General features: G+C 42.0%; 1 protein-coding gene across 1 annotated transcript; it reads right to left on the minus strand.

Moving 5' to 3' along the window:
- LOC149789527 (uncharacterized) lies at nt 1-26,718 on the minus strand. Its single transcript, XM_089973296.1, has 4 exons — nt 26,627-26,718; nt 24,074-24,175; nt 674-775; nt 1-158 (listed from the first exon to the last, which is right to left on the minus strand). The coding sequence occupies exons 1-4, from the start codon at nt 26,681-26,683 to the stop codon at nt 39-41; spliced, it is 381 nt and encodes a 126-aa protein (XP_089829422.1). The 5' UTR covers nt 26,684-26,718; the 3' UTR covers nt 1-38.

A 26,718-nucleotide genomic window follows, 5' to 3' on the forward strand; every position in this document is an offset into this window, starting at 1 on the left:
TTAATCGAATACTCAGTTCCTTTATTTAAGAACAACATTTAAGCAAAGGTGTAGTAATGCAAAATTCCTTTCCCACATAGTTGCTGAAGGTGATGGTCCAAGGCGGACATCTGTACCTCAGTTTTGGTAGTGGAATCTATCATTGGTAGGAGTTTGGCCTGAAGAAAACAAAATAATAAAAAATGTAGACCACGCATATGTATGTATGTATGTATGTATGTATGTATGTATGCATGCATGCATGCATGTCTGTCTGTCTGTATGTCTGTTGTTGCTCTAGGGTTTAACGCCATTTTTCAGCACAAGATAGGCTATACATGGCGGCCAGTATCACTGGTGGAGGAAGAACCCTGGAAAACCCAGGGAAGAACCACCGACCCACGAGAAGCTACTGGCATGCTTTCCCACGTACCCACTCTAGCCGAGTCTTGGACTCGAACCCTGTATGTATGTATGTATGTATGTATGTATGTATGTATGTATGCATGTAGGTATATATGTATTTTCGTATGTATGTATGTATGTATGTATGGTCTGAAACTTTTACTTCATGACTTATTTAACAAAAATGAAGTTCCGAAATCTCCAACTATCATCAGCAAAACAAAACCACGATCAAACTCTTATTTTGGATGACCATGGCCGCTAGTAAAAAGATAACAATTTATGATACCTCCAAAAGCGTCATTCCAGCATCAGTGTGAACGTCTGTTTTCTCCTGGTCACTCAAGGTAAAGATGTAACAGTTATGGCTGCTGAGTACTAGCATCTTATGCTGTAAGGAAGAATAAATAATTTAGACTATACAATCACGTGATTCGTGCACACATGTATCTTTACTTCAGAATCAGTGCTGTTTTAATTACAGTGACGTATATCTTTGTGTGTATGAACAAAATTTCATTGTGTTAAAAAAAACAATCTGTTCATAAAAAATAGATAATAAATTAAAAAAGGACTAACCTTAAATTAGCATATATTTCTACCGTATTAGCACGAAGCGTGCACTTTTTGAGTTGTCTCCATGCAGTGGCGTAATGGCAAAAAAATGCACCTTTCCTTTCGTTTTCTTCTCCTCCTGTACTTTGAAGAATGTTTTTTTTTCTTCTTCCCTTTCACGATACTATTAATATATTTGAATCCTCATTTTCCCAACTTTTTAAAACCTCAGTAAAACACATGGAAAGTTGACCATTACGTCAGGTTTCGTGTCAGCATTCAGTTACTAAGGACAACATATTTCTTAACAATGTATTATTGCTTGCTTGATCCAAAATTGAATCAAATGTAAGGTACAAACCATTTCATATTGGGGTTGGATGGGTGGACGGGATGGGGAGTGGGACTATGATTATGTTTTCAACCAGACATAATTAGTTCTTATTTTTAAAAAACATGTTTTTTGGTGGCCCGAAATTAAAGAAGAAAAAAAACCCCTACAAACACAATAGACCTCTATCCCTGCCTCCTATCGCCATAAAATGGTTGATCTTTAAAAATATCTGCATTTTCCCCTGGAGAAACGTAGTGATAGATACGGACCAGTGTGCTTTGGCATTTCCCCCTGGAGTAATGCAGTATGATATATACGGACCAGTGTGTTAGGCATTTCCCCCTGGAACAATGTAGTGATAGATACGGACCAGTATGCTTTGGCATTTCCCCCTGGAGTAATGTAGTGATAGTTACGGACCAGTGTGCTTAGGCGTTTCCCCCTGGAGTAATGGAGTGATAGATACGGACCAGTGTGCTTTGGCATTTCCCCCTGGAACAATGTAGGATAGATACGGACCAGTGTGCTTTGGCATTCCCCCTGGAGTAATGTAGTGATAGCTATGGACCAGTGTGCTTTGGCATTTCCCTCTGGAGCAATGTAGTGATAGGTACGGACCAGTGTGCTTTGGCATTTCCACCTGGATCAGTGTAGTGATAGCTACGGACCAGTGTGGTTTGGCATTTCGCCCTGGCGTAATGTAGTGATAGATACGGACCAGTGTGCTTTGGCATTTCCCCCTGGAATAATGTAGTAATAGATACGGACCAGTGTGTTAGCTTTTCCCCCGGAGTAATGTAATAATAGATTCTGACGATCTCTATGAGTGATAACATAAAATGGGATTTATGAGACATTTAAAGTCTTTGAGCACTTCAGATGCAAACCAAAGGTTTAAAATATGCACTTATATTCACTAGCAATTGTATTGTTATGAGTTTGACAACATGTTATTTATCAGATGACAAAAACCAGTCAAGCCAGAAAGTAGTAAGTAAACTGGCATTGACGTACATTCGGATGCCCCGAAAGTAGTGAATGGGGGCACCCTACGGACAATGGGAATTAGCATTAAAAACACCCTTGGGGCACTCTACGGACAATGGAAATTTAACATGGAGAAAAATCGTGGGGCACTGTACGGACAAGGGGATTTAACATGGGAATAAATCGTGGGTCACTCTACGGACAAGGGGAATTTAACATGGGAATAAATCGTGGGTCACTCTACGGACAAGGGGAATTTAACATGGGATTTTTTTAAAAATTTTAAAAAAAAATTTTTAAAAAAGGGGTAGGCAATTCAAAAGGCTATCTCTTTTCGAGAAATATGGCTGGCCCTGAAAAGGGCCTTTGGGTTTTATGTTAATGTATTCATTAACATAAATGGCACCGCATTGGTCTTCTTCTTGTCCTTAGGCTGCGTCTTACTGTTGGTCCGTACATCAGCACTCTTTTCAGGCATCCTTGTCTTTCAACGTAGATCCTACGTATCCACAGGCTGGTGTTTGTCCTGTGGACAACGGTCCACTTCGATCGGACATACATGAGCAAGTCTGTCCGAAACATCATGGAAGACACAAGGGTGGATGACTCAACTGTAGTCCACATCTTGAAGCGACGAGAACAGGTGAATCAATGCATTGAACGGCGCTTATTTATAGGCGGAGGAAGGATTGAAACGGATTGAGTTCATTTACCAATCCGAACACGCGTTACAGAATTCAGTCAGCTCGCATCCAATCCGAAGAGAGCAGTCTGTGACGTCACGTAGTCAATATAGATTCGCTAGCGCTTGTGTGCAGTCAATCTATGCGACAGTGATTCAACATGACGGAAACTCAGAAAACGATCCAGTGGGGTGCACCAGCAGGGGAGACTGCCCAAGGGAACCCGGACTTACTTTCAGAAGAGGTGAATTGGGATTTTGTGGATTTTCTCTCCTCGCAAGAATTTGTTCCGGAACCTTCGTTACTTTCTTCATTACCGCAAGTGGAGAATTTTAGACAGAGACAGAAAGAAGAATTGGAGAAATTTATACAACGACAAAAGGAAGCGGAACAGGCTTTTCTCCTACAGCAACAGCAACAAGAAGAAGAAGAGGTAAGAAAAAAACAACAGCAACAACAGCAAGAAGAAGTAGCAGCAAAGAAACAAGAGGGTGAAAATCAAACGGTCACGGTACTGTTGGACATTTTAGCGGAGTTAAGAAGTCTGAAACAAATGTATCAGACTTCTTTATCACGACCGAAGAGAATACGACCTTCCCGAGCCAAACATGTCAACCCTGTGACTAAGCCTACCGTACCACCCTTAGTGATTTCAACCCAATCATTATCATCATCAACATTACGCAGTCCAGAAGTAGGCCTTGGCCGTGGCAAAGGCTTAAGGCAGTTAAAATTGATTGCTTAAACTCACCCCTACACCATGAAGAAAAAAGGCCCTTTTCAGGGCCACCCACATTTCTCGAAAAGAAATACAATTTCAATTTGCCAATAACTCAAAAAAAAACTCACCCATGTTACCCTTTTAGTACGTGTCTGTGTATGAGTGCGTGAGTGTAGCTTCTTATTTTAAAATCACAACTCAAAGACACTTACCTTATATCATTCATTTATTCTTTTCTCCATTTTTTACAATCCAATTCACAATTTATAACACAACACTTTAATAAAGAAAAGTTCATTAATTTCGTCTTTTCTCCTTGTTTAGTCTCTCTGTTTTTTGAATTTCTTCACCGTCACACTCTTTTCCTCTTCTTCCTCCTCGCTTTCTTCCCTTCTTCTTTTTTTCTCCTGTTTCTTTTTCTTCACCTGTCTTCTTTCTTCCTCAGAAGAATCCCTCTCTTCCTCTGAAGAATCCCTCTCTTCTTCTGAAGAATTCCTCTTTTCTTCTGACTCCTCTTGTTTCTTTTTTGGGCAATCTGGAGACCAATGTCCTTTTTCTTTACAATAATAACAGGTATCTTGACTTTTGTCTTTTTTATCCCCTGTTTTTTTTCTTTTTTGACGGTCTGGACACTCTGAAGACCAATGTCCTTTCTTCTGACAGATATAGCAAGTATCTTGACTTTTATCTCTAAAGGAAGGAGAGTAGTCCGTAGGCTGGTCTGAAGAGAATTTTCTAATGACCCCTCGCAAAGCTCTGACGAAACGTTCCATCTGGTCAGTCTCTTCCATCGTTGTGCTCGGCTTGAGAGTGAAATGAATAGTGAAAGGACAAGACACACACCCTTTTATATACGCTGGTCTGCTATGACTATAAAGTAGTTTATGGTGTTTGAACTTGAGTCATTTGACTTTTTGCTTTCAAGATGAAACGATCCCATTCATTCGAGAAGAAAGAAGAAGAAAGTAAGAGGCAGAAACGTGATCTATCGCCTCGTACCAGGGCTGAAATCTTGGCACAAATTCATGCCAGTGATTTTGAAGAGGACATGAGTGAACCAGAATCCGAACCCTCTAAACCAAGTTCATTACCCTTAGTTAACCCTGAAAATTACTATTCCATTCGAGAGACGGAAAAGCGCTCCTCTAGAAAATTTAGAACCACGGCTTACAAATACACGGTGAAGTTTAAAGATTTCAAGGCTGAAGTGCCGTTAGAGAAAGCAGAAGTGTTCATCACTGAGGTGTGGGATTCTTTGCTCACTGCACTCAAGCGACAATGTCAACCCAAAGAAGACGATCGCTTGAGACTTTCCATACAACACGACGGTTTGAAATCCCCTGTTTGGATCGAGTTTAGCACCCCTGCAGAATTAACTGCTTCCAAAGTCATGGACAAGATTCAACACGTACAACAATCTAATGATCAGTTTGACATCACCGATGGTAAAGCCACACTGGACATGACCCACGTCTCTCCTCCTCAAGGGACTGGACGCAAAAAGATGTTATTGGTGGACGATCTTCGCAACACCAAAACAAGTCTCGTCCGAATTAAGAACCCTCATGACCAGATGTGTTTAGCCCGTGCCATCGTGGTGGGACGAACCTATGCCAACAAGAACGACACGGTAGAATGGAAAAGAACCTGGGACACTATTCAACGTTCCGACCGAGCCAAACAACGAAACGAAGCAGAACTCCTGTTACAACAAGCCGGACTGTCCAAAGACACACCCTGTGGCATTCCTGAGATGCAAAAATTGCAAGATGCCCTAGCTCCACGCTACACCTTGAAAGTGCACCCTCAAGAAGTGCGCGGACCTCTGTTGTTTCGAGGCCAAGACTTTAAGGACCGAAAATACATTCATGTCTATTATCACGATGAACATTTCGATACCATTACCAGTATCACCGGATTCCTGAAATACAGTTATTACTGTGAGAAATGTGACCATGGTTATAACAATCGAGAGCAACACAAGCATTGTGGATCGAAATGCACAGGATGTTTGGCCTCTTCACCCTGTCTGAGCGAAGAACCAGTGCCTTGTTCCACTTGTCTGCGCACGTTTGTCAGCCCTACCTGTTACCAACAACATCTGAAAACGCAAGGTTCACAGAAGAAATGCGCTTGTCAACTCCTGAGATTGTGCCCTACGTGTGGACAAGGCATACGTACCAATAGTGTCAAGGCACACGTATGTTCAGGAAAGAAAAAATGTCACATTTGTCACCACATCGTGGACTTGGAACACCAATGTTACGTGCAGAAATACCAACCCCCACCAGAGAAAGAGGACGGTCACAAGAAGAAAGGCAATTTCATCTTTTTCGATTTCGAATGCATGCAAGAGACTGGCATTCACATTCCTAATTTCTGCGTGGCTCATCGAGCGTGCGAGAAGTGCATTCAAGAACCTATCTTCAGTCATTGCCCTCACTGCAGCAAGATTCCTGGAGGACGTGAAAAAATCTTTCGGGGACCGAACACGCTAGCCGATTTCGCTCGATGGGTCTTAGACCCCATCGACAAGACGTGGAGCCAAGAGGACATCGAACGTTACGGAGATTGTCATCGTCATGCCACGGTGATGGCTCACAATTTCTCCGGATACGATGGACAGTTTCTTTTGAGGTACTATACGGAACAAGGCACCGAGCGTCCTAAAGTGACTTTGAACGGAGCCAAAATCATTTTCATGCAAGTGGGACAAGTGCAGTTTAAAGATTCGATGAGTTACTTGGCCATGCCTTTGAGTCGAATGCCTAAAACGTTTGGAATGACAGAAATGGCTAAAGGGTACTTTCCACACTTTTTCAATACGGAAGCCAATCAACACGCCGTTCTACCCCATTTACCTGAGGCTCACTATTATGACCCCGACAACATGCGTACCGAACAACGAGAAGCTTTCTACGCTTGGTACCAGGCTCACGCCTCGGACCCTTTCGACTTTCAGGAAGAAATGTTAAAGTATTGTCGTTCCGACGTGGACATTTTACGACGTTGCTGTGGAAAATTTCGAGAACTGTTCATGGAACACGGAGGGGTCGATCCTTTGAAAGAAGCTTGCACCATTGCCAAAGCGTGTTCCTTAGTGTATCGACAACGATTCATGCCTGAAAACACCGTGGCTGTCATCAGTCCTCAAACGACCCACTTTGTCAAGCGTCAATACTCGGTCAAAGCCCTACGTTGGTTACATTACTTGTGCGACAAGGAAGACAAGTGGATTCAGCATGCTCGCAACGGAGGGGGCGAAAAGACCATCGGAACGTATTCGGTCGATGGCTGGGACTTAGAAAACCCCAAGATCGTGTACGAGTTTAACGGTTGCTTATTTCACGGATGTCCCGTCTGTTACCCTGATCGTAGCACTAAAAATCAGTTTTTACAACGAACCATGGAAGACTTGTACCAGGACACTTGTCAGCGACGCCTAAAGTTGGAACAGGAAGGATACCAAGTGGTGGAAATGTGGGAACACGAATACGATCACCGCTTGAAAACCGATCCCGAGTTTAAACGCCTCGTGGAAAGTTACCAGTTCATGGACCCGCTGAACCCGAGGGATAGTTTGTACGGAGGAAGGACCAATGCCACCTGTTTGCTGTACCAAGCCGACGAAGAGAAAGGAGAAGAAATCAAATACTTGGACGTGTGTTCGCTGTATCCCTACGCGTGCAAATATTGTCGCTTTCCTGTAGGGCACCCGCAATTGTTAACGGAACACATCGACCTGAAAAACATTCGACAATACGAAGGCTTGATCAAGTGCAAAGTTTTGCCTCCCACTAACCTATACCATCCCGTCTTACCTCACCATTGTCAAGGCAAACTGATGTTTCCATTGTGCCGTACTTGTGCCGAAACGTGCAACCAAGACCAACCTTGTCAGCACAGCCAGGAAGAACGTGCCTTGACGGGAACCTGGGTCAGCGTAGAATTGTTCAAAGCTATGGACATGGGATACCAACTGTTAGAAGTGTACGAAATTTGCCACTTTCCCAAGACACAACAATACCGCAAGGGTGACCCTACTCAGAAAGGCATTTTCGCCGACTACGTGGATGCCTTTTTGAAACTGAAGCAAGAAGCCAGCGGCTATCCTTCCTGGTGTCACACTCCCGAAGACCAAATACAATTCAAAGAGAAATACTACGAACAAGAAGGCATCTCTTTAGACCACATCGAGAAAAACGAAGGCAGGAGATCGTTTGCCAAAGTGATGTTAAATTGCTTGTGGGGTAAAATGGCACAACGACCGTGTTTACCCAAGACGGAATATTTGACAGAACCTTCCCGCTACTTCCAGATGATTCACGACAAAACCAAATACATGAAACACGTGGACGTCGTTCGAGAGAATTTGATCTTGGTCAATTACGAAGAAGATCTGGACTTTGTACAAGACGACCCTTTTGGAAATGTCATCATTGCGGCTTACGTGACAGCCCATGCTCGCTTAAAATTGTACGAAGCTTTAGAACTGTTAGAAGAACGCGTCCTGTACTTTGACACGGACAGTTGCATTTACATCCATCACCCGATTCAACATCACCCTAACATCGAAGGAGACCGTTTAGGAGCCTGGACATACGAGCATCCCGACGACAAGATTCTAAGTTTCGTCAGTGGCGGTCCCAAAAATTACGGCTACGAATACCGGGACAAACAAGGAGAAGTGCACACGACGTGCAAAGTGAAAGGACTGACTCTGAATTATCGTACCAGTCGAGTGGTCAACTTTGGGGTATTGAAAGAAGCCTTGCAATCGGGAGAGGATGGAAACTTTAAAGTGACCACCTATCAACCGAACAAAATTGTACGTTTACCCACTCACCACATCGTCAGTCGACCCTTGGAAAAAGTCTATCAAATCGTGTACCAGAAGCGAGTTCGACTTCCCAATCATTTCACCTTACCGTATGGACACGTTGGTATAAAACATTGGTTGTAAGAGGATAGCCACCCACCAGAAAGATGACTTCGCCACAGCAAGAATCGAGTGAGAAACCCGATGAGAACTCCAAGTTCAAACCCTACCATTTTCCAGTCTTCTTACCTGACTATTGTGATTGTGCCCGTCGATTGGACACGTTTCAGAAATGGCTTACGGATAGGGAAGGATTACCTTCTTCGCATGTTTTAGCTAGAACAGGATTTGTCTACTTGGGACCTGAGTCAGGATTGGGATACGAGGTACAGTGTTTCGCTTGCGGACTGAAGTTACGAATGGATCTATGTATCTATAAAGATTCAGCTATTCTGGAACATACTCGATGGTCTCCGCACTGCCCTTACCTTTCTATGGCCTTTCCACTCATTACACTACGGTACAATGTTGACGGTACCTTAGAGACGGTACCTTCCGAAACAAGACATAAAAAACGTAAAAAAGGAAAGATGTACAAGCTGGAGACTGCATTGAGACTAGTATAAAAAGGGGGCTATGGTCAAGATTGATAGTTCATTGTGACTACCAAGACCGAGCGAACAAGATGAATACTTTGAAAAAGACATCGTTTCAGTTTGGGGATTGTAAAAAAGTTGTATCTTCCTCTAGTGTGACTAATACTGGATGGATAAGACCCATGCATTGCGACGGAAAATGTCCGGAAGGAAACTGCGATTGTCCATGTGGTTACCATTGTAATTGCGTAACGGAGTTTGCAGACGAGTGCGATTGTGAGCCTTGCGATGGGACCGATGCTGTACCTTGTGACCTGAGCGATGCCGTAAAGCATCATGGGAACTTTAGTACCCCTATCATGGAAAGTGATGCTGTGCGTGTCAAACCTGTGGGATGCGAAAGTGATGCTGCTCGTCCTCTTGGACATTTTACTGGGTTTCGTTTTAAAGGGGAATGTCCACCTTCACGTCTACCCCCTTACGGATGTCATCCAGCCCTGAGCAAACTCCTACCTATGTCACTTAACCCTCATCGAAACGAACCTGTGAAAAACGAATATTCGTTTCCTGTGCGTTCGTCGGAATACTGTGACTTTGAAAATCGTGTTCAATCGTTCAAAGGAAAATGGCCAAAGTATCTGGGAGGACCGACCCCTGAAGAATTAGCCAGAGCCGGATTTTTCTACTTGGGCGAAGGAGATAAAGTCAAGTGCTTCAGTTGCGGTGTGTCACTTCACCACTGGGAACCGCAAGATTCGGCCTACGTAGAACATGCTCGATGGTCACCGAATTGTCATTACTTACCTTTAGTGGGACCGAGACATTGAAGTAACTTTTTACCATAATAATCTGTTCATGAATACTTTACAAGAGAACATTCGTGCTTTGCCTGTGGAGTTGAGAGAACGCATTTATCGAGAACTGGTCAAAATACAAGTGAAACGTAAAGAACAATTGCATCCGTTACGTCACCGGTGTTTGAACCACTGGTACCTGAAGGCTATACAAGGACTGATTCAATTGAAAGTGTTCCATTGGACAGACATTGATCAACGACCTCCTGGTTATAAAAAGGAATGGTTTGGTATTGACGATTCTATCTACTACATTGTAAACGTACTGCATCGAATTCCAGAGGAAGAGTTAACGAATTACCAACATCTTGAACACAATGTCAACTTGGTGAAAGAGGAAACTTCTGAACGAATTGTAATGTGTAGATTAGTGACTCAACGATTTAAATTCGACACTGAAGTGAAACCATGTTTGTGCAAAGAGTACATTTCTTGTGTCAGACCAAAGAGGATTTAGTATGACCTATTCATGGATACTTTGCTAGAGAACATTCGTGCTTTGCCTGTGGAGTTGAGAGAACGCATTTACCGAGAGCTGGTGAAAATACAAGTGAAACGTAAAGAACAATTGCATCCGATACGTCACCAGATCTTTAACCACTGGTACCTGAATGGTATAAGAGAACTGATTCGTCAGAAATTCTTTCAATGGTCAGACATTGTTCAAAACTTTGAGGTCGCTAATGATCGACATGTTCATGATTATGGTTACTTCGAGATTCACCTAGTGCAATGCATTGAGGAAGACAAGTTAAAGGATTACCAACATATTTTACGTGGAATCTACTTAGAGGAAGAGGAAACACCTAAACGAACTCTGACGTTTCGGTTACAGTATGCAAGATTTAGATTCCCTACTGGAGAACGAAGATCTCTGGCTAGAAAGTACGTCTATTGCATCCGAAAAAAAGAGAATATAAAAACAGGCTGCCATGCCACGGTTTATGTCACATGTCATCCAACAGATTCCGTGGAAGGAACTCAATGACCATATTCAAACCGTGGATCATTACCATCAATTATTACAAGAACTGTATCCATTCAATTTTGGACGACAAGTGGTGTGTGTCTTAGTGACTTGTTTTCTGGGATTTCGTTTACCAGCCGATTCTTTGTGGACTCTTTACGATCAGTACTTACCACCTCCATGGCCTTAAATGGTCACGAAAAACTCCTTTTGCTCAAAGCCTTGCGTTTTCATCTGGATACTTCTCGACCTCAACAGGAAAAAAAGATTCGTCAACTTTTAGCGACCCAAGACGTGTATGACGATGTGTGTGTAGCTTGTGACTTACACCCTCATTGGACAGATGTTCGTGATTGGAAAAAGGGGGGTTTTGAGGCTTGGACCCAAGAAGTGGCCCAGTATGCACAAGAGTTGTTCAAGGAAAAAAGTTACTTTTCAACCTGTGTTAGTGACGGTGCCAGAAGAACCCGTCACCGAGAACAACCACTCGCTTCAGGACAGGACTGTCATGGACATTCCTGAAAGGTCATTCCGGGAGGACACTTGTGTGACAATACCTCATGCAGAGACTGTAAGAACATTACACACTGTCCCTAGGACATCTTGGTTACCCAAAACATGTTGTACAGACACTTGTTTATATTCCACTTTGATCGCTTTGCTGTGTTTTATATTCCTGTACATCACTATTTGGGTTGTATGTATTTTTGTCTTTCGTGTTCATATTTGAAACATTCAATAAACGTGTTCTGAAAAAGTATATAAACTCTTGTCTTGTTTGTTTTTTCGTGTCACAAGTGACATTTCTCATACCATGGCTACCTCTGCTGTCTCTGCTCCCTCTTCCTCTACTGTCAAAGTCATCGACGAACACTTAGATCGTGCCAGTTGGGAGGCTTTGTATCTTCGCCATCCCTTTAACATGCTCATTGCTGGACCTAGCGGTTCAGGCAAAACCGAATTCGTCAAACGTTTGATCGAACATAAACATCATTTGATCGATCGGCCCCCTCAACGGATCGTGTGGTGTTACAAAGAGTGGCAATCGGCGTACAGCCTCTTGCGAGAAAGTCAAGGCGATTCCATCGTGTTTGTGGAAGGCATTCCTAAAGAAGACGATGGCATCGTCTCTGACTCCCGTCTAACCCATTTGGTCATTTTCGACGACATGTTAGGAGAAGACGAAGAAGAAATTAAATTGTGGTTCACGCGCAAAGGGCATCACCGTAATGCCAGTGTCGTTTACATCACCCAAAATTTGTTTCAACAAAGTAAAGCCCATCGCACCATCAGTCTCAATGCGCATTACGTGGTCTTGTTTAAAAGCCCTCGAGATAAATCGCAAGTGCAAGTCTTAGCCAAACAGTTAGGAACGCCTTGGCTGACTCAGGCGTACGACGATGCCACTCAAACTCCACACGCCTATTTACTCGTCGATTTGAAACCTACGACCCCCGAGGATTTGCGATTTCGTACCCACTTGTTTCACCACTGGTGCCAAGACGGAGGGCCTGTCCTGTACACGTCTCCGTCCTCGACTTCATTTCACTCCTCCCATGAAAAAAATCTATAAAAACCTCAGACCCTTTTTCGTCTGTCTCACACAGTGTGAACATGACGTCCCTTCAGTCGCATCTTCCCGTCAAATTGATTCGTGCCTTGCATGGCATCAGCCGAGAAAAAGATCCACAAACACGAGCTCGTGTCTTAGAAGCTAGTCTCAAAGAAGTCTTACGATGGTTCACGGTGACGGCACGTCAATTACTCCAAGGAATCATTCAGATTCCTCATCAAACCCAACGCTTTTTCGATCGAAACAAAGTCGCTTTGGTCCAACTGGCCGATCCCCGCATCGACACTCAAACCAAAAAACAAATCATTTTGAAACCTGGAGGGAGCGGTACTCTAGGAGGGGTCATCATTCGCTCACTCTTAAGATGGGATCCTAATGCCCCCAAAGTTATCCCTAAGACAAAAGTCCAACGAAGCCCCAAGAAGAAAAAGAAAAAGACCAAGTCCCCAGGAAGAACTTCTCCAGTGGCGGGACCCTCCTCTTACCAGACACCACCACCATCACCCCGGAAAAAGAAAAGAAGCCCCAAGAAAAAGAAACAGAGAAAAAGTCCTCAAAAAAAGAAAAGTCCACAGAAGAAAACTAGTCGCAAGAGAGGCACTTCGGCCAGGACGCAACCTTACACTCGCAAGCCACGACCTTCCACAACGTCTCCGGCAGCCTCACGTTTGTCCACTTCTCCGTTGATGTCACCAGGAACTGAAGAGTACTTGGAGACGTTGATTACACCAAGAACTTCTCCGTTGATGACCCCCAAAAGAACTTCCCCAGTGGCAGGACCTTCCCATTTAGCGGCAGTGGCTGCTGCTCACAAAGTACCTTCTCCCAAAATCAAAGTCCAAGAAAGATCGGGCATGTTACAAAGTTTACTGGATTTGTCCAAACAAGAACTGGCTCGATTTAGTCCGTTACGTACCCCTGCACGACGTGTCATGCCTGTCCTCAAACTGATAAAACGTAAAGACAATCAGTGGCGACGCGTTCCAGTATAAAAAAGGCCTGTGACCGAGTCGGGTATCAGTGCTTTTAGGTGCTCCTAAAGACTCAAAGATGTCACCCTCCAGAAAACCCCAAGGAAAAAAAAGGAAAGGACTGCCACCACGTTTAGCCAAACATGGGGACATGTTATCTGTCCTGTCCAAAGCTTCTCCACCCCTACGAAAAAAACTCATTCAAACGGCCTCCAAAGAGGTCATCGATACCGTGTGCGAATGTTGTTTGAACGTTTTGAAAGGCACGATCCCTTTGTCCAAACACCAGAAACAATGCTTAGGCAAACATCGTCACGTTCTTCGGAAAATGGTTCAAAAGAAAATTCCCATTCGTCAAAAAAAGAAGATGTTGGTCCAACGTGGAGGCATTTTACCTCTCTTGTTAGGCCCCATACTGAAAGGAGTCTTGGGAACCATGTTGGGAGGACTGATGGGAGCAAGATAAAAAGGCCTTCGGAAGTCCCAAGATCTCAGAATTCACCCCTGACAACCCCATGGAAGGACGAAAACTAGCTTTAGTGCCTTACAAACGATGGATGGAATACCATCGGTGGCAAGAACAACGCACCCCGCATTTACCTCCCAATCCCAATTTGAGCGAGATGTCCCAGTTACAACACGAATTGCAATCCTTGATAGATCGCCAAGATTTGTCCGAAACAGAAAAATCGCAAAAGTATGGTCAACTCTTGCAAAGACTGCAACTCTTTCACCAGAAAGCTTTAGACGAAACAGCTTTACCCACTCTAAAAGATTTTAAGACCTTGATGAAAAGTACAGCACCATCATCATCATTACCACCACCACTACTGTCATCCCCAACCGTCACCAGAGATGCTACCCCACAAAGACCTGAGGAAGAAGAGACGCGCGAAGTGTTTCAAACACCGTCAGCAGCTCCCATTTCTAGTAAGATTGCAGCATCCTTGTTGACCCCGTCCCCCACACCCCAACGAGAAGAAATGAAAGCTTGGGTTAAAAAGATGATGTCCACACCTCCTTCGACAGAAGTGAAAAAGAAAGAAGGGAAACCAGAAGCGAAAAAAGAAAAGAAAACCAAAGCCATTCCATTGCCACCTCCACCACCACCACTACCTTCGACTTCTACTCCCGTAGCCCATCGGACACGTAAATCCGTTTCCAAACCACCCTTTCGACCCACCCAAAGTAGCATCACCGAAGAGTGGGTGACTTATTAACACACCAACCAACACAAAAAAATGGAAAAAGTCTTAGCCAGCATTTACTACGATCCCTCCCATCCTGCAGGTTACGCAGGAGTTCAAAAATTGTATCGTGCTGCCAAAACGCGACTGAAAAGTCTCCGTTTACCTCAAGTGCAACGATGGTTACAAGAACAAGCTACCTACACTTTGCACAAACCCATTCGACGCAAGTTTGCCAGAAGTCGCACCCGAGTGGAAGGCATCGATCATCAATGGCAAGCCGATTTAGCCGATGTCTCTCATTTGGCCAGCTACAATCGTGGCTACAAATATTTGTTTTGTGTCATCGACGTCTTTTCCAAATTTGCCTGGGTCGTGCCCTTGACTTCCAAATCGAGCAGCGAGTTAGTGCGAGCCCTGCAACGGGTGTTGAAACAAAGTGGTCGTCGCCCTCTTCGATGGCAAACGGACAAAGGCACCGAATTTCTGAACCAAGCTTTCCAAAAAGAATTAAAGAAACGTGACATTCATTTTTTTACCACCGAGAATCCCGAAACCAAAGCCAGCATCGTGGAACGTTTTCAACGTACTTTGAAAGAACGCATGTGGAAATATTTTACGCATCACCACACTCTGAAGTACATCGACATCTTACCGCACCTGGTGCAAGCGTACAACCAATCTTACCATCGAAGCATCGGACGTGCCCCGCAAGACGTGACTCCCGAGAACGAAGTGTTGGTGTTCGAGCGCCTGTTCGGTACGTCCCCGACGAGGGCTGTCCCCAAGAAAAGTGGAGAGTTGACCGTAGGAGATTGGGTGCGCATTGGCAAAACCAAACGCACTTTCGACAAAGGTTACTTACCTAACTGGACTACCGAATTGTTTCGCGTCACTGGACGAGTGCATGGCCGTCATCCTGCCGTCTATAAATTGGAAGACATGAACGGAGAAGTGCTCAAAGGAACGTTTTATTTGTCCGAGTTACAACGTGTCACCAAAAAAGAAGACGACGTGTACGACATCGAAAGCATTCTCGAACGCAGAACCCGTAAAGTGGGCAAACGACGTGTCAAAGAAGTCAAAGTACGTTGGAAAGGATATCCACCCAGTTTCGATTCTTGGATCGACGCTTCGCAAGTCATCGACTATAAAAAGAAGAAGTGACCATCATGCCCTTTCACACATCAGACGCAGCTACGTCGACCAGTCCTTCTTCCCCTAGTTCTTCTGTGCAAGATTTACAAAAACAACCCTTGTGGGTGTGGTGTGGAGAACGTGTGCCTAAAACGCAAATCGTCTTTTTCTGCCAAATCTTCGTGGTGTACTGTGTCATCGGGGCAGCCATTGCCAATTTGAGTTTGCAACAAGGAGACAAACAATTGTGGACCATTTTATTGAGCAGTTGCATCGGTTACCTGCTTCCCAATCCCTCCCTGAAATTCTCCTCAAACGGCAACGTTGTGTCCAGTGCCAGTGTCAGTGCCAGTCACCAGTCCAACCACAATGAGAACCCCATTTTGGGCGGAGACACGCCTCTGACGTCCAGTAATATCCCCTCGGACAGCCACAGAACTCTAGAATTATGAGTCACCAAAACCAATTTTACTTAACTTTACCCAGTGACAGTTCCATGGAGGTGTTTCCCAACAACACGTTGTGCTGTTACACGGCCAAATTACCTCAGGCCATCCCCTTAGATCACGAAGCCCATTGGGAAGTGGCTTTAGTAGAAATGATTCACCCGACCCAAGTCCTCAATGTCGTTGCCAATCAAAATAAATTTGTGGTGGAAGTTTATGACGAACCATTGAAAAAGTGGATGAATGACAATAGCAAATATCCCCATAAAAAACAAAACAAAGTCAATCCAAATTGGACCGACTATGAGTTGTCCATTCCCTCAGGCTATTATTTTAGTGGTCAACATTTGGTCAACACCATAGTCACCAAGTTTAATGGCGTGTTTGGGGAAGCTTTTAAGAATGTCAAGACCAAAGCTGTCACCATGGAATACCACAAAACAGCTCGTCGCTTCCTGATCAAATTTCCTGAGGGGGACAAAATCATGGGTTTCAATTTTATTGATGATGAATTGTTTGACATGTTGGGTGGTGACGTGAAGATGAAGAAGAAAACAGAACAAACACTAAAAGAAAAAGCCATCATTCACGACAACGATTCTTTTGTCAAGTATTTTCGTACCCCGGTAGAACTGAACCAAGGACTGAATTTGATGTTTGTGTATTCCGATGTGGTGGAATACAACGTGGTGGGACACACCTCCGTGCCGTTACTGCGTGTCATTCCTTTCAAAGTAGATTCTGCCACGAACGCTGACGAGGAAGGTGGTAACACTTACCACGTCCACCGCGAATTTGTCCATCCTCACTATTTGCCGGTCAGCAAGTCATATTTGGACACGGTCAACATTACTATAAAAGGAGATTTGGGACAAAATATTCCATTCACCAAAGGAAAAGTCACGGTGAAACTCCATTTTCGAAAACGGTTCTCTCACGACTCGTAAGTAAGTCATGTATCCAGTGTACCGAGGGGTTGCACGACAGCGAGGACACGGTTTAGGAGACATGTTAAAATCGGCCTTTCGTTCGGTGGCCCCAGTGTTGAAACCGATGGCGACACGCGGATTGCACGCCTTGAAAGATGCGGCACTGACGCAAGGCAAAGAATTTCTCCAAAATGTCATCATCGACAAACAAAACCCTAAAGAAGCCTTCATGAGGGCTGGCAAAAATGTCTTGCTGCAAACGGGAAAAGACATTTTAGGCCGACGAGACACACCTATAAATGCCCTGCACGCTACCGAGTCAGGCATTCAGCAAGGACAAGGCAGAAAGAGACGACGCAGAAAACACCCTTTCACTAGACTTCAAGCGAGAAAGGCCAAGAAAAGAAGAACCGTTCGAGACTTAGACGTTTTCGATTATTGAGAAAGAGAAAAAAATGATGCACCGAGAGTCTTGCGCTTGTTCCAAGACGGAACTGGATCTGTTTGCCATGCCCCCCACGATGATGACCATGCAAGAATCCCAGTGGGTGGAATTTAATCCCATCTCCACATTGACCGATTCTGCTCCCATCGAATTTGAAATCAAAGGACAGCCCGAAGATTACATCGATCTGAATAGCAGTTACCTGTACTTGAAAGTCAAAGTAACCGAAGCGAACAACGGTGCCATAGACAATGATGATGTAGTAGCTCCCGTCAACAATTTCATGCATTCCTTGTTTAGCGAAGTGGACTTGTACTTGAATAACAAACTGGTCAGCAGCAGCATGGATACTTACCCTTATCGAGCGTACCTGGAAAATCTCTTGACGTACGGAAAAGAAGCCAAGAACACTCATCTGGATGCTTGCGTGGTATGGAAACCTGACCAAGCGGATAGGTTCAACAAAACTACAATTGTTGCTGGGGAGGAACCAAATACAACGGGATTTGTAGAACGAAGAAAGAAAATTCATCTAAGTCGTAGTTTAGAACTGATGGATCGCTTGCATTTGGACATGTGGTTACAAGAGAAGTATTTGCTGAACGGGGTGGATGTCCGCCTGAGACTGAATCGCAGTAGTGCTGCTTTCCATTTGATGACTGGTGCTGCTGATGCCACTTACAAAACCACCATCGAAGAAGCCAAACTTTATGTGCGTCGTGTGGAAGTGTTACCTAAAGTAGGTAACGACATCAGTCAGACATTGAGCAGAACAACCGCCAAGTATCCCATACGACGCGTGGAAGTGAAAACGTTCACCATTGCCTCTGGACTCCGATCCAAGATCGAAGATCATCTGTTCCAAGGACAGTTACCCAAACGTTTGATTGTTGGTATCGTCAAGAATTCAGCTTTCAATGGTGTCTATAACGAAAATCCTTTTGAGTTTCAACATTACAGAGTGTCCAAGATAGAAGTCAGTCGCGACGGCAAGACCTTGTGTACCCGACCTTTCGAACCTGTCTTTCATGCCGCCGATAGGACTAAGTCGAATTACTTGAGATCGTACTTGTCCCTGTACGAAGCCACCGGACAGTTAGGAACTAACACCAGTCACGGCATTACGTACGACGAATATGACAGAGGCTATGCTTTGTGGGCTTTCGATTTCACTCCTGACCAAGGCAGCGACGAGGGACATTTCCACCCTATAAAATCTGGCCAGATTCGTGTGGAACTTCAGTTTGCGAGTGCTCTACCAGAGACGGTGAACGTCCTCCTGTATGCAGAATTCGATAATACCATAGAAATCAACAGTTTGAGAGAAGTCATTCTAGATTATTAGAAAGCCATGGAAGACTGTTATCCCTCTTTACAAAGTGGAGAAACTTTGGACATGGAATGTAAGGAGACCGTGGAAGGAGAATCCCAAGACGAAGAAATTGTCATGATGAAGTCGAGATGGCCAGAACAAGAAGCCCATTTAGTCTCCTGTTTTGCCAAACACTTGGTCGACAAAATGACAGAATTGATCAAGAAAAATTGCTATGGATGTCAAAACGATCATCCCAGTCAAATTCAACACGATAAATGCCTGATGTTGAGTCAAGAAGAAAAATTGGACGAGTATCTGGACGAAGCTTGGAGTCTCATCTCGAACAAAGACGTGTTGCACCAGTGGTATAAAGACTTGCGTGAACATTCTTGTCCAGCATTAACCACTCAAGAGATCCATCGTATCGAAGCTCTCCTGAATCAGAGTGAGGAAACAGAACGAATAACCGTTTATTCGTCAGACATTTTCAAGCAAAAAGTCAGGATCGAATTGACGACTTATTATTACCTGTGAAGAAGAAAACAAACACAAATCAATGGATACCTGGGAACTTTATTACCTTTTGAACCACAGTTCGTATACGTCTTCTTGGAATCCTGTCGTCTGTGCTAAAGATGAACTCCCTCATCGCAAACCTAAAGACCATCAAGCTTACGTGATCAACACGGACGACAGTCATCTCCCAGGAACCCACTGGGTAGCCGTCTACTTTCCTCAAGAAGGCTGTGTGGAATATTTCGATTCGTACGGATTGCCCCCTTTGGAAGACGATATCATCGACTTTATGAGAAGAAATGCTCAAACCACCCGATTCAATAATGTGAAATTACAAGGCACAAATTCCTTGGTGTGTGGACAGTACTGTGTGTATTTTCTGCATCATCGCAGCCTGGGCTATTCCTTAGAACATTTAGTGACTCATTTTGATCCTCGTTCTTCTGCTAGAAACGATGTGAAAGTAGATCGATGGTTTTGTGACCATTATGCTTATCTTTTGTCTCATGCTAGGAAACGTAGTGTCCATCAATGGCCTAATGATTTCCAACAGTGGAAATCACAATTTCATTCACAACGTTGTCAGCCCTGTTTAAAGTAGTTAGTAATTGAAGAAAAAAATGTTTGATGTTATAGTGTTGGATTATTGTTAAAAATGTTAGAGTTGTTGTTTAGTGTTAAGTGATTTTTGAATAAAAAATGTTGTGTTTTGAAAAAAATGACTTTGTGGTTTGTTTAGCTATAAGAATGTTGGATTGATGCTCTTTCATTTCTTACTATCCCTCTCATGAACGTTGCGGCTCGAAAACCGTGTGGGGATGTTTTCCTTCACGTCCGCGCTTTCACTTTAAGAACCGGGTTGTTCCCAGTCTAGCCATCCATTGTCGACTCATCCTCCTAAGAAGATGTGCTCCAAACTAGCTAAGCTCAACGAAGCCTACGTGAATTTGCATAGGGTCAGACACAGTCTGATACCGAAGCCAGAAGAAATAGAGAATGTGAGAATGTTAAAAATCACTGAAGACCTGATAGAAGAGCTCTTCAGAGAAGAAATGAACAGGGAGAAAGAAGAATGGACAGAGAAGTACAGACTTCAGAGACAGCAGCAACAGCAGCAACAGCAGCAGCAACAACAGCAACAGCAGCAGCAACCTGAAGCTGACAGAGGCTTTGTCGATTGTCGTATCGACACCAAAGAATTCTTCTTCTCTTTCCGAAGAAGCAGACCTATCGCCAGAAAGTCTATCCTCAGAGGACATCGCATTCTTAGAAACTAAAAAAGAATGCCATAGCAAAAAAAAAAAAAACAGCCCTTTTCAGGGCTACCCAATACTCTAGAAAAGAAATAACGATCGATTTGCCAATGTGTGTAGGTAGAGTAGTGTGAATATAAACACTAACTCTTTATTAATAGTGGAAGTGTATGTGTTTGTGTGTTAGTGTTTGTAAGTGGTAAAATAGGTTGGTGTGGATAGTAGATTAAAATGATGTTAGTTTTTTTGGCTGTTAGAGGTATATATTTTGGGTTAGATTGAATTGCTTTGCGTATGTGGATAGTCTATTGAAGTGATTTATAAAAATTTTACAATAGTAATGGGTAGCATAAAAAGTGAGTGAGTGTTTCTTTTAGGTCCGCGCGTTGTTGTTGTTGTTTTTTGGTTCATGATCTAGGTTAGATGAATTTTATGTTATTAGGGGGATGTTTTCCTTCACGTCCGCGCTTTCAGTATAAATTGAAACTCGTTCGGCAGTCCAGCTACCCTTGTTGATTGATCAACACCAAAAATGAACACGAGACTGGAGAAACTGTTGGAACTTCATGTGCATCTGGAATATGCCAGGCGCATATTAAATGAACTGGCCGCTGAAGCCATTGTCGAGGAGGGAAGGATAAGAGAGGAGGAAAGAAGAAAAAAAGAAGAGGAGGAGAGAAGATATAAAGAAGAGGAGGAGGAAAAGGAGAGAAGAAAAAATTTCAGAATCCCAGAGAGTGAAAATTGGGATTCTGAAGCGACATATCCTGCCTCTGCTCTCTCCCCCCAAAAGGTAAAAAGTAACTGGGGGATAAGATGTGTATGTGGCGCCAGGCCTGGAAGGTGCCACCATTAACCAGGTGTCCATGAAGTTCCAAACAAAACAGCCCTTTTCAGGGCTAACCAATACTCTAGAAAAGAAATAACTATTAATTTGCCAATGTGTGTAGGTAGAGTAGTGTGAATATAAACACTAACTCTTTATTAATAGTGGAAGTGTGTGTTTGTGTGTTTGTGTTTGTAAATGGTGAAGTAAGTTTGTGTGAATAGTAGATTATGGGTTTCTTAGCGTATTTGAAGAGTATAGTTAGGGTTATATTATATGAAAAAAGTAGGGGATGTTTTCCTTCACGTCCGCGCGTTGTTGGGTCATGATCTAGGTAAGATCCATTTTATGTTTTAGGGGGATGTTTTCCTTCACGTTCGCGCTTTTCGTATAAGAACCCACAGTATTAGTTGTTCAAACCATTCTGCAAAGAATAAAAAGAAGATGGCGTCAAACCAAATGGACAAAATACAAACCTTGCAAGACGTTTTAGACAACTTAGGAATAATGGAACAGATGCTAATAAGACTCGTTGAAGACCATTATTCCTATAGTCCCCATCGTGTAAAGATGGAAATTAACAATTTAAGAAAAGCAAAGGACAAGATTAGTGGTGTGATGAAGGAAATAAAGGAGGAGAAGGAGGATGAAGAGGAAAAGATAAGAATAAGAACATGGAACGAAAAAATTGAAAAAGAAGAGGAAAATGAAAAGAAGAAGAAAGAAGAAGAGGAAGAGAAAAAGAAAGAAGAGGAGGAGAAGAAAAAAAAGAAAGAGAAGAAGAGTGTAGGAGATAAGATAAGAACTTGGTGGAGGAAAAGAAGAAATTAGAAGAAGAAAACCCAAAGGCCCTTTTCAGGGCCAGCCATATATCTCGAAAAGAGAATGACTTCTCAATTGCCTACCCCTTTTTTTAAAAAATTTAAAGAAAAAATCCCATGTTAAATTCCCCTTGTCCGTAGAGTGACCCACGATTTATTCCCATGTTAAATTCCCCTTGTCCGTAGAGTGACCCACGATTTATTCCCATGTTAAATCCCCTTGTCCGTACAGTGCCCCACGATTTTTCTCCATGTTAAATTTCCATTGTCCGTAGAGTGCCCCAAGGGTGTTTTTAATGCTAATTCCCATTGTCCGTAGGGTGCCCCCATTCACTACTCCCGAAAATTAAGCCTTTCCATGATATGATGTGCGTAAGAATTGTAAAGCCATAACCAGATAATATAATTGTTTCCAAAAAATATTTACAAAATCTGAAATAAATTAAATCAAATTTATGTTTATGACGTAACGTGATAAATGACGTTTCATAAACGCATTTATATTGTAATTCTTGACAACTCATGTGATTGGTTAATATATATGACATTGTTATGCAGTAAATGTTTGCTGCGAAAGAATCGACTGCAACTGGATTGGTGTAAAGATCGAATCAGCTGTATCGATGATTAGTTCAAAGTGATAATTCTATATATTGCGGTCCGTGAACAAACCAGGGCTATGCAGGAATTAGACGTTATGTTGCCATAATCGGAATATTTCACACACGAATACGATTCGAAATCAGTCATAAATCTCGTTTATCTGATAAAAGTTTGGAAATCATCTTTGTTTAATTACCCGAAGCTTAAATTCGTTTTAATTCGCTGAAAAATGTATCTGTGTGTGTGTGTTTTGGGGATATTTAACGTAGCTTTAACAATTATTCAACCATATCGCTACGATGTCTGCAGTGTGGCAGTTTAAAATGATGTCTAGCACCGAGGCATCTCGTTGTGGACATGCAGCACGATGTCCCACGCCGTCACATTATCCTGACATCAGGCCGACCAATCCTAACACTAACCTCTTAAAGTTGAGATCCTAGCGAGGCAGCTGTTAGTAACATTTTTACAAGTCTTTAGTATTATTCGGCTGGAATTCGAACTCGCGACCTACCGCACTTCCGGATCTACCACTAGGCCACCTAAGTGGTCCAGGGAAAATGTAAGGCAAACACTATTTATATACATATATATGTGTGTGTGTGTGTGTGTGTGTGTGTGTGTGTGTGTGTGTGTAATGTATAAAGAAAATTGTAGGCGGTACATTTATTTCATAAAGACTGTATTCATGTAAGATCACCATATAATATTCCCTTTTAATGTACGCTTATTTACTTATATGCATGTACGTACGTATGTATGTATGTATGTATGTATGTATGTATGTATGTATGTAATGATGCATATATGCATGCATGTTGTTCTTGTGGGCTTTAACGCCATTTTTCAGCACACGATGACGGCCAGTATTAATGGTGGAGGGAGAACCCGGAAAGAACCACGAGAAGCTACTGGCAAACTTCCTCACATACCAGCTTTTGCCGAATATATGTATGTATGTGTGTGTGTGTGTGTGCGCGCGCATGGGTAGATTCACGCCAGCCTGCATGCATTTGTTTCTGTCTCTTTTCATTATTTATCCGTGGCTTTTGTATATTTATTCCTTATTTATATCAATGCCTGGAGAGAGAGAGAGAGAGAGAGAGAGAGAAAGAGAGAGAGAGAGCGAGAGAGAAAGAGAGAGTACTTACTGTAAGATAGTCATAGTGGAAGACAAACTGTTCATGTACGCTGGGTTCATGAGTGGTGTGTGTTACATGCGGCCCATGCGAGTGAGGCGCATGCGATGTTTGCTGAAAGAAAACCATTTAATTTTAACACATGCAACCTAAAACATGGATCGGAAGATAAAAACATGACATCGCAGACACAAAAAAACGACAGAGAGTGGTTAAATGGTCAATCCATGCCATGTAGCTTTGAATATTGTGACTAATTTGTTCCACAGAATTTCTCATCGGACACTCTTCGGACACCAAGAGGCAAGAATGATTTTTTTTTCTTCAGATTTTGGTTAATTAGTACATAATATAGAACTTAGGATGTAAACAGTATGCAAATAAAAGTTAAATTCTGCTACTTTAAAATAATTTTCAACAGAAGTAAATAGTGTAAGATATGGATGGGAACAATAGCGTGTTTTTTTAACTTCAGATTATGTATAGTTCTATCTTATATATATATATATATATATATATATATATATATATATATATATATATATATATATATATATATATATATATATATATATACGAGCATAAGAAAAGTAAATCTGGCATTTGTAGAATCTGATTTAAATTAAGATTTCCGACTTAAGTTTTCACATTTAATATTTTAATATTTGTGTTTTGTCAGAACATCAAATCCGTATAGACCTCTATGTAATAAGGAAGGACCACCAGGACAAAATAATTCTCTCGTGATATGGTCAGTAGACAAGATGGTCTGCCAAGGAGTTAAGTCAAGCACAGAACAACTGGCACGTTAGGAAATATATTTGTTCTCCAACTTGTAGATACGGTTTCAGAGCAAGTACGCAATACTTTCTTTCATTACTTTTTTCATCGCCAACAACATCTAGATATGTTCTATACGCAAGATCCATTCAAAAATACCAAACAAATCCCTCGATGAAGCTGCATCGTCTTTATTTTTTAAAGTAAATGTTCTTATATTTAACTGCAGTAGATAACTTCTTCAATAACTAGGATTTGGCCGAATTTTAAACACGGTCATTTATTCTATATTCATCATTTTGATCTAGAACATCACACTTTTCTTAGAAACAAAAATATATGTGCATTGATCTCGCGCCGAGTAACTCCACAAGGAAACAAAATATTTAACATACACACGTTTATATCTTAACACTATTTTGTTACTTTCCTTTTTTTTATTCTCTTCTCTTTTTCTTTTCATATGGGCTTTACATATTTTGTTGCTATATATAAGCACGTACGGTTTATTAATTAAACAAATTGCTAATTTTTAACACTTAAAATATTAATTCTACCAATGCAGTTAAGCTTTGTTTATTCTTGAATCCGATTCTTTCTGTATGGTTCCTTATACGCTGTATAATTAAAGGGGAACTTGGTTTCATGTCAGTGGTTTTCATTCTCATTCAGAATTGTAGATTTGACTACAAACTTATTACACTATCTTGTGTATAGTAAAATATAAACTGTGTGTTAATGAAACGGGTCGTTAAAATGTCAACATCTTCCAACGTTCAATACCAGTTAAGAAAATATCTCAGCAAAAAGAAGGAAAATCAGAAACAACAGAGTCGAATTCCAACAACTGTGCACTTTTTTCCTTCAGAACTTGAAGTTTAGCGAAGCAAATACCTGGTGCTTTGCGAATAAAGGTAGGGCGAAAAAACATTAGAGACATAGATACTGTCAACAGAAATGTATTAGATTTTGTTTTTGTTTTCTTGTTTTTTTATTTTTGCTTGTTTCGATCGAGAATGATATCGTGACTATTCATTTTTTACCTATAAAAAGTCATTTAGTATCTCATGCGATATTGAGATGACTTTGCGAATACGAATTCAATTCAGCATATTTGTTTACTGGCGTTCAGTTATACAAAGGAATCCAAACAAATGCACCTGCCCTTATTAGGTGACTTTGTGCAACGAAAGCAAAGCCATGGGATCAATCTGTATAGAACGGTTCAATTATTTACTATTTATATTTGTTAAAGACTACAAGGGGGAAATTCAAATTATTCTATAATTTGCATATATAGGTAAACAATATGGAGGCCCAGAGTTAAATGGCACGACCACACTCACATTTCACACTCCGAAAACAATATGCAATTAGCAAGGAGGTTATTGTGGACGGTTGCTTCTTAAAAGTTTTTGATTATTTTAGTTATTTTAATTGCTTGATTATATTAGGAAATTAACAAAGCATTATAGATTTATCAGAGAAAGGTTTAGAAGCATTTACTTTTGCCGCTAATTAAAATAACAAAGACCACATTGAAACTTAACATAGCATTAAGCTTGTTCAACAGATTTGCTTCTTCTGTTCTTGGTTATATTGCAGATGTATGAACTTTTTATAAAAGATCGACTGAATAAAGAATAGGGATATTTTTATAACTATTGCATCTGACACCAGGTACCATGATCAGAAATAAACAAGTGTAGAATATAAACTTGCTACGTCTACTTGAATAACTATTCTGATTCCAGCTCTTCGCGTCATTACATTGGTCCTACTTATCTGACAAGATATACTGATGAGAGCGGCGATGATAATAACACTCTTCATTTTGATCATATAGATTGGAATACTGGACCTGAATGTCTCTGGAA

Source organism: Sinohyriopsis cumingii, chromosome 10 (genome assembly GCF_028554795.1).
Source record: "Sinohyriopsis cumingii isolate HCF-2022 chromosome 10, ASM2855479v2, whole genome shotgun sequence".
Classification (NCBI taxonomy): Eukaryota; Metazoa; Mollusca; class Bivalvia; order Unionida; family Unionidae; genus Sinohyriopsis; species Sinohyriopsis cumingii.

Coding starts and splice junctions, on each gene's coding strand:
- LOC149789527 (XM_089973296.1), bottom strand. CDS start 26,683: ATGATCAAAATGAAGAGTGTTATTATCATCGCCGCTCTCATCAGTATA. Junction 776..24,073: donor TCCACTATGACTATCTTACA/GTAAGTACTCTC, acceptor TCTTCCTTACAG/CATAAGATGCTAGTACTCAG. Junction 159..673: donor CTGGAATGACGCTTTTGGAG/GTATCATAAATT, acceptor TGTTTTCTTCAG/GCCAAACTCCTACCAATGAT.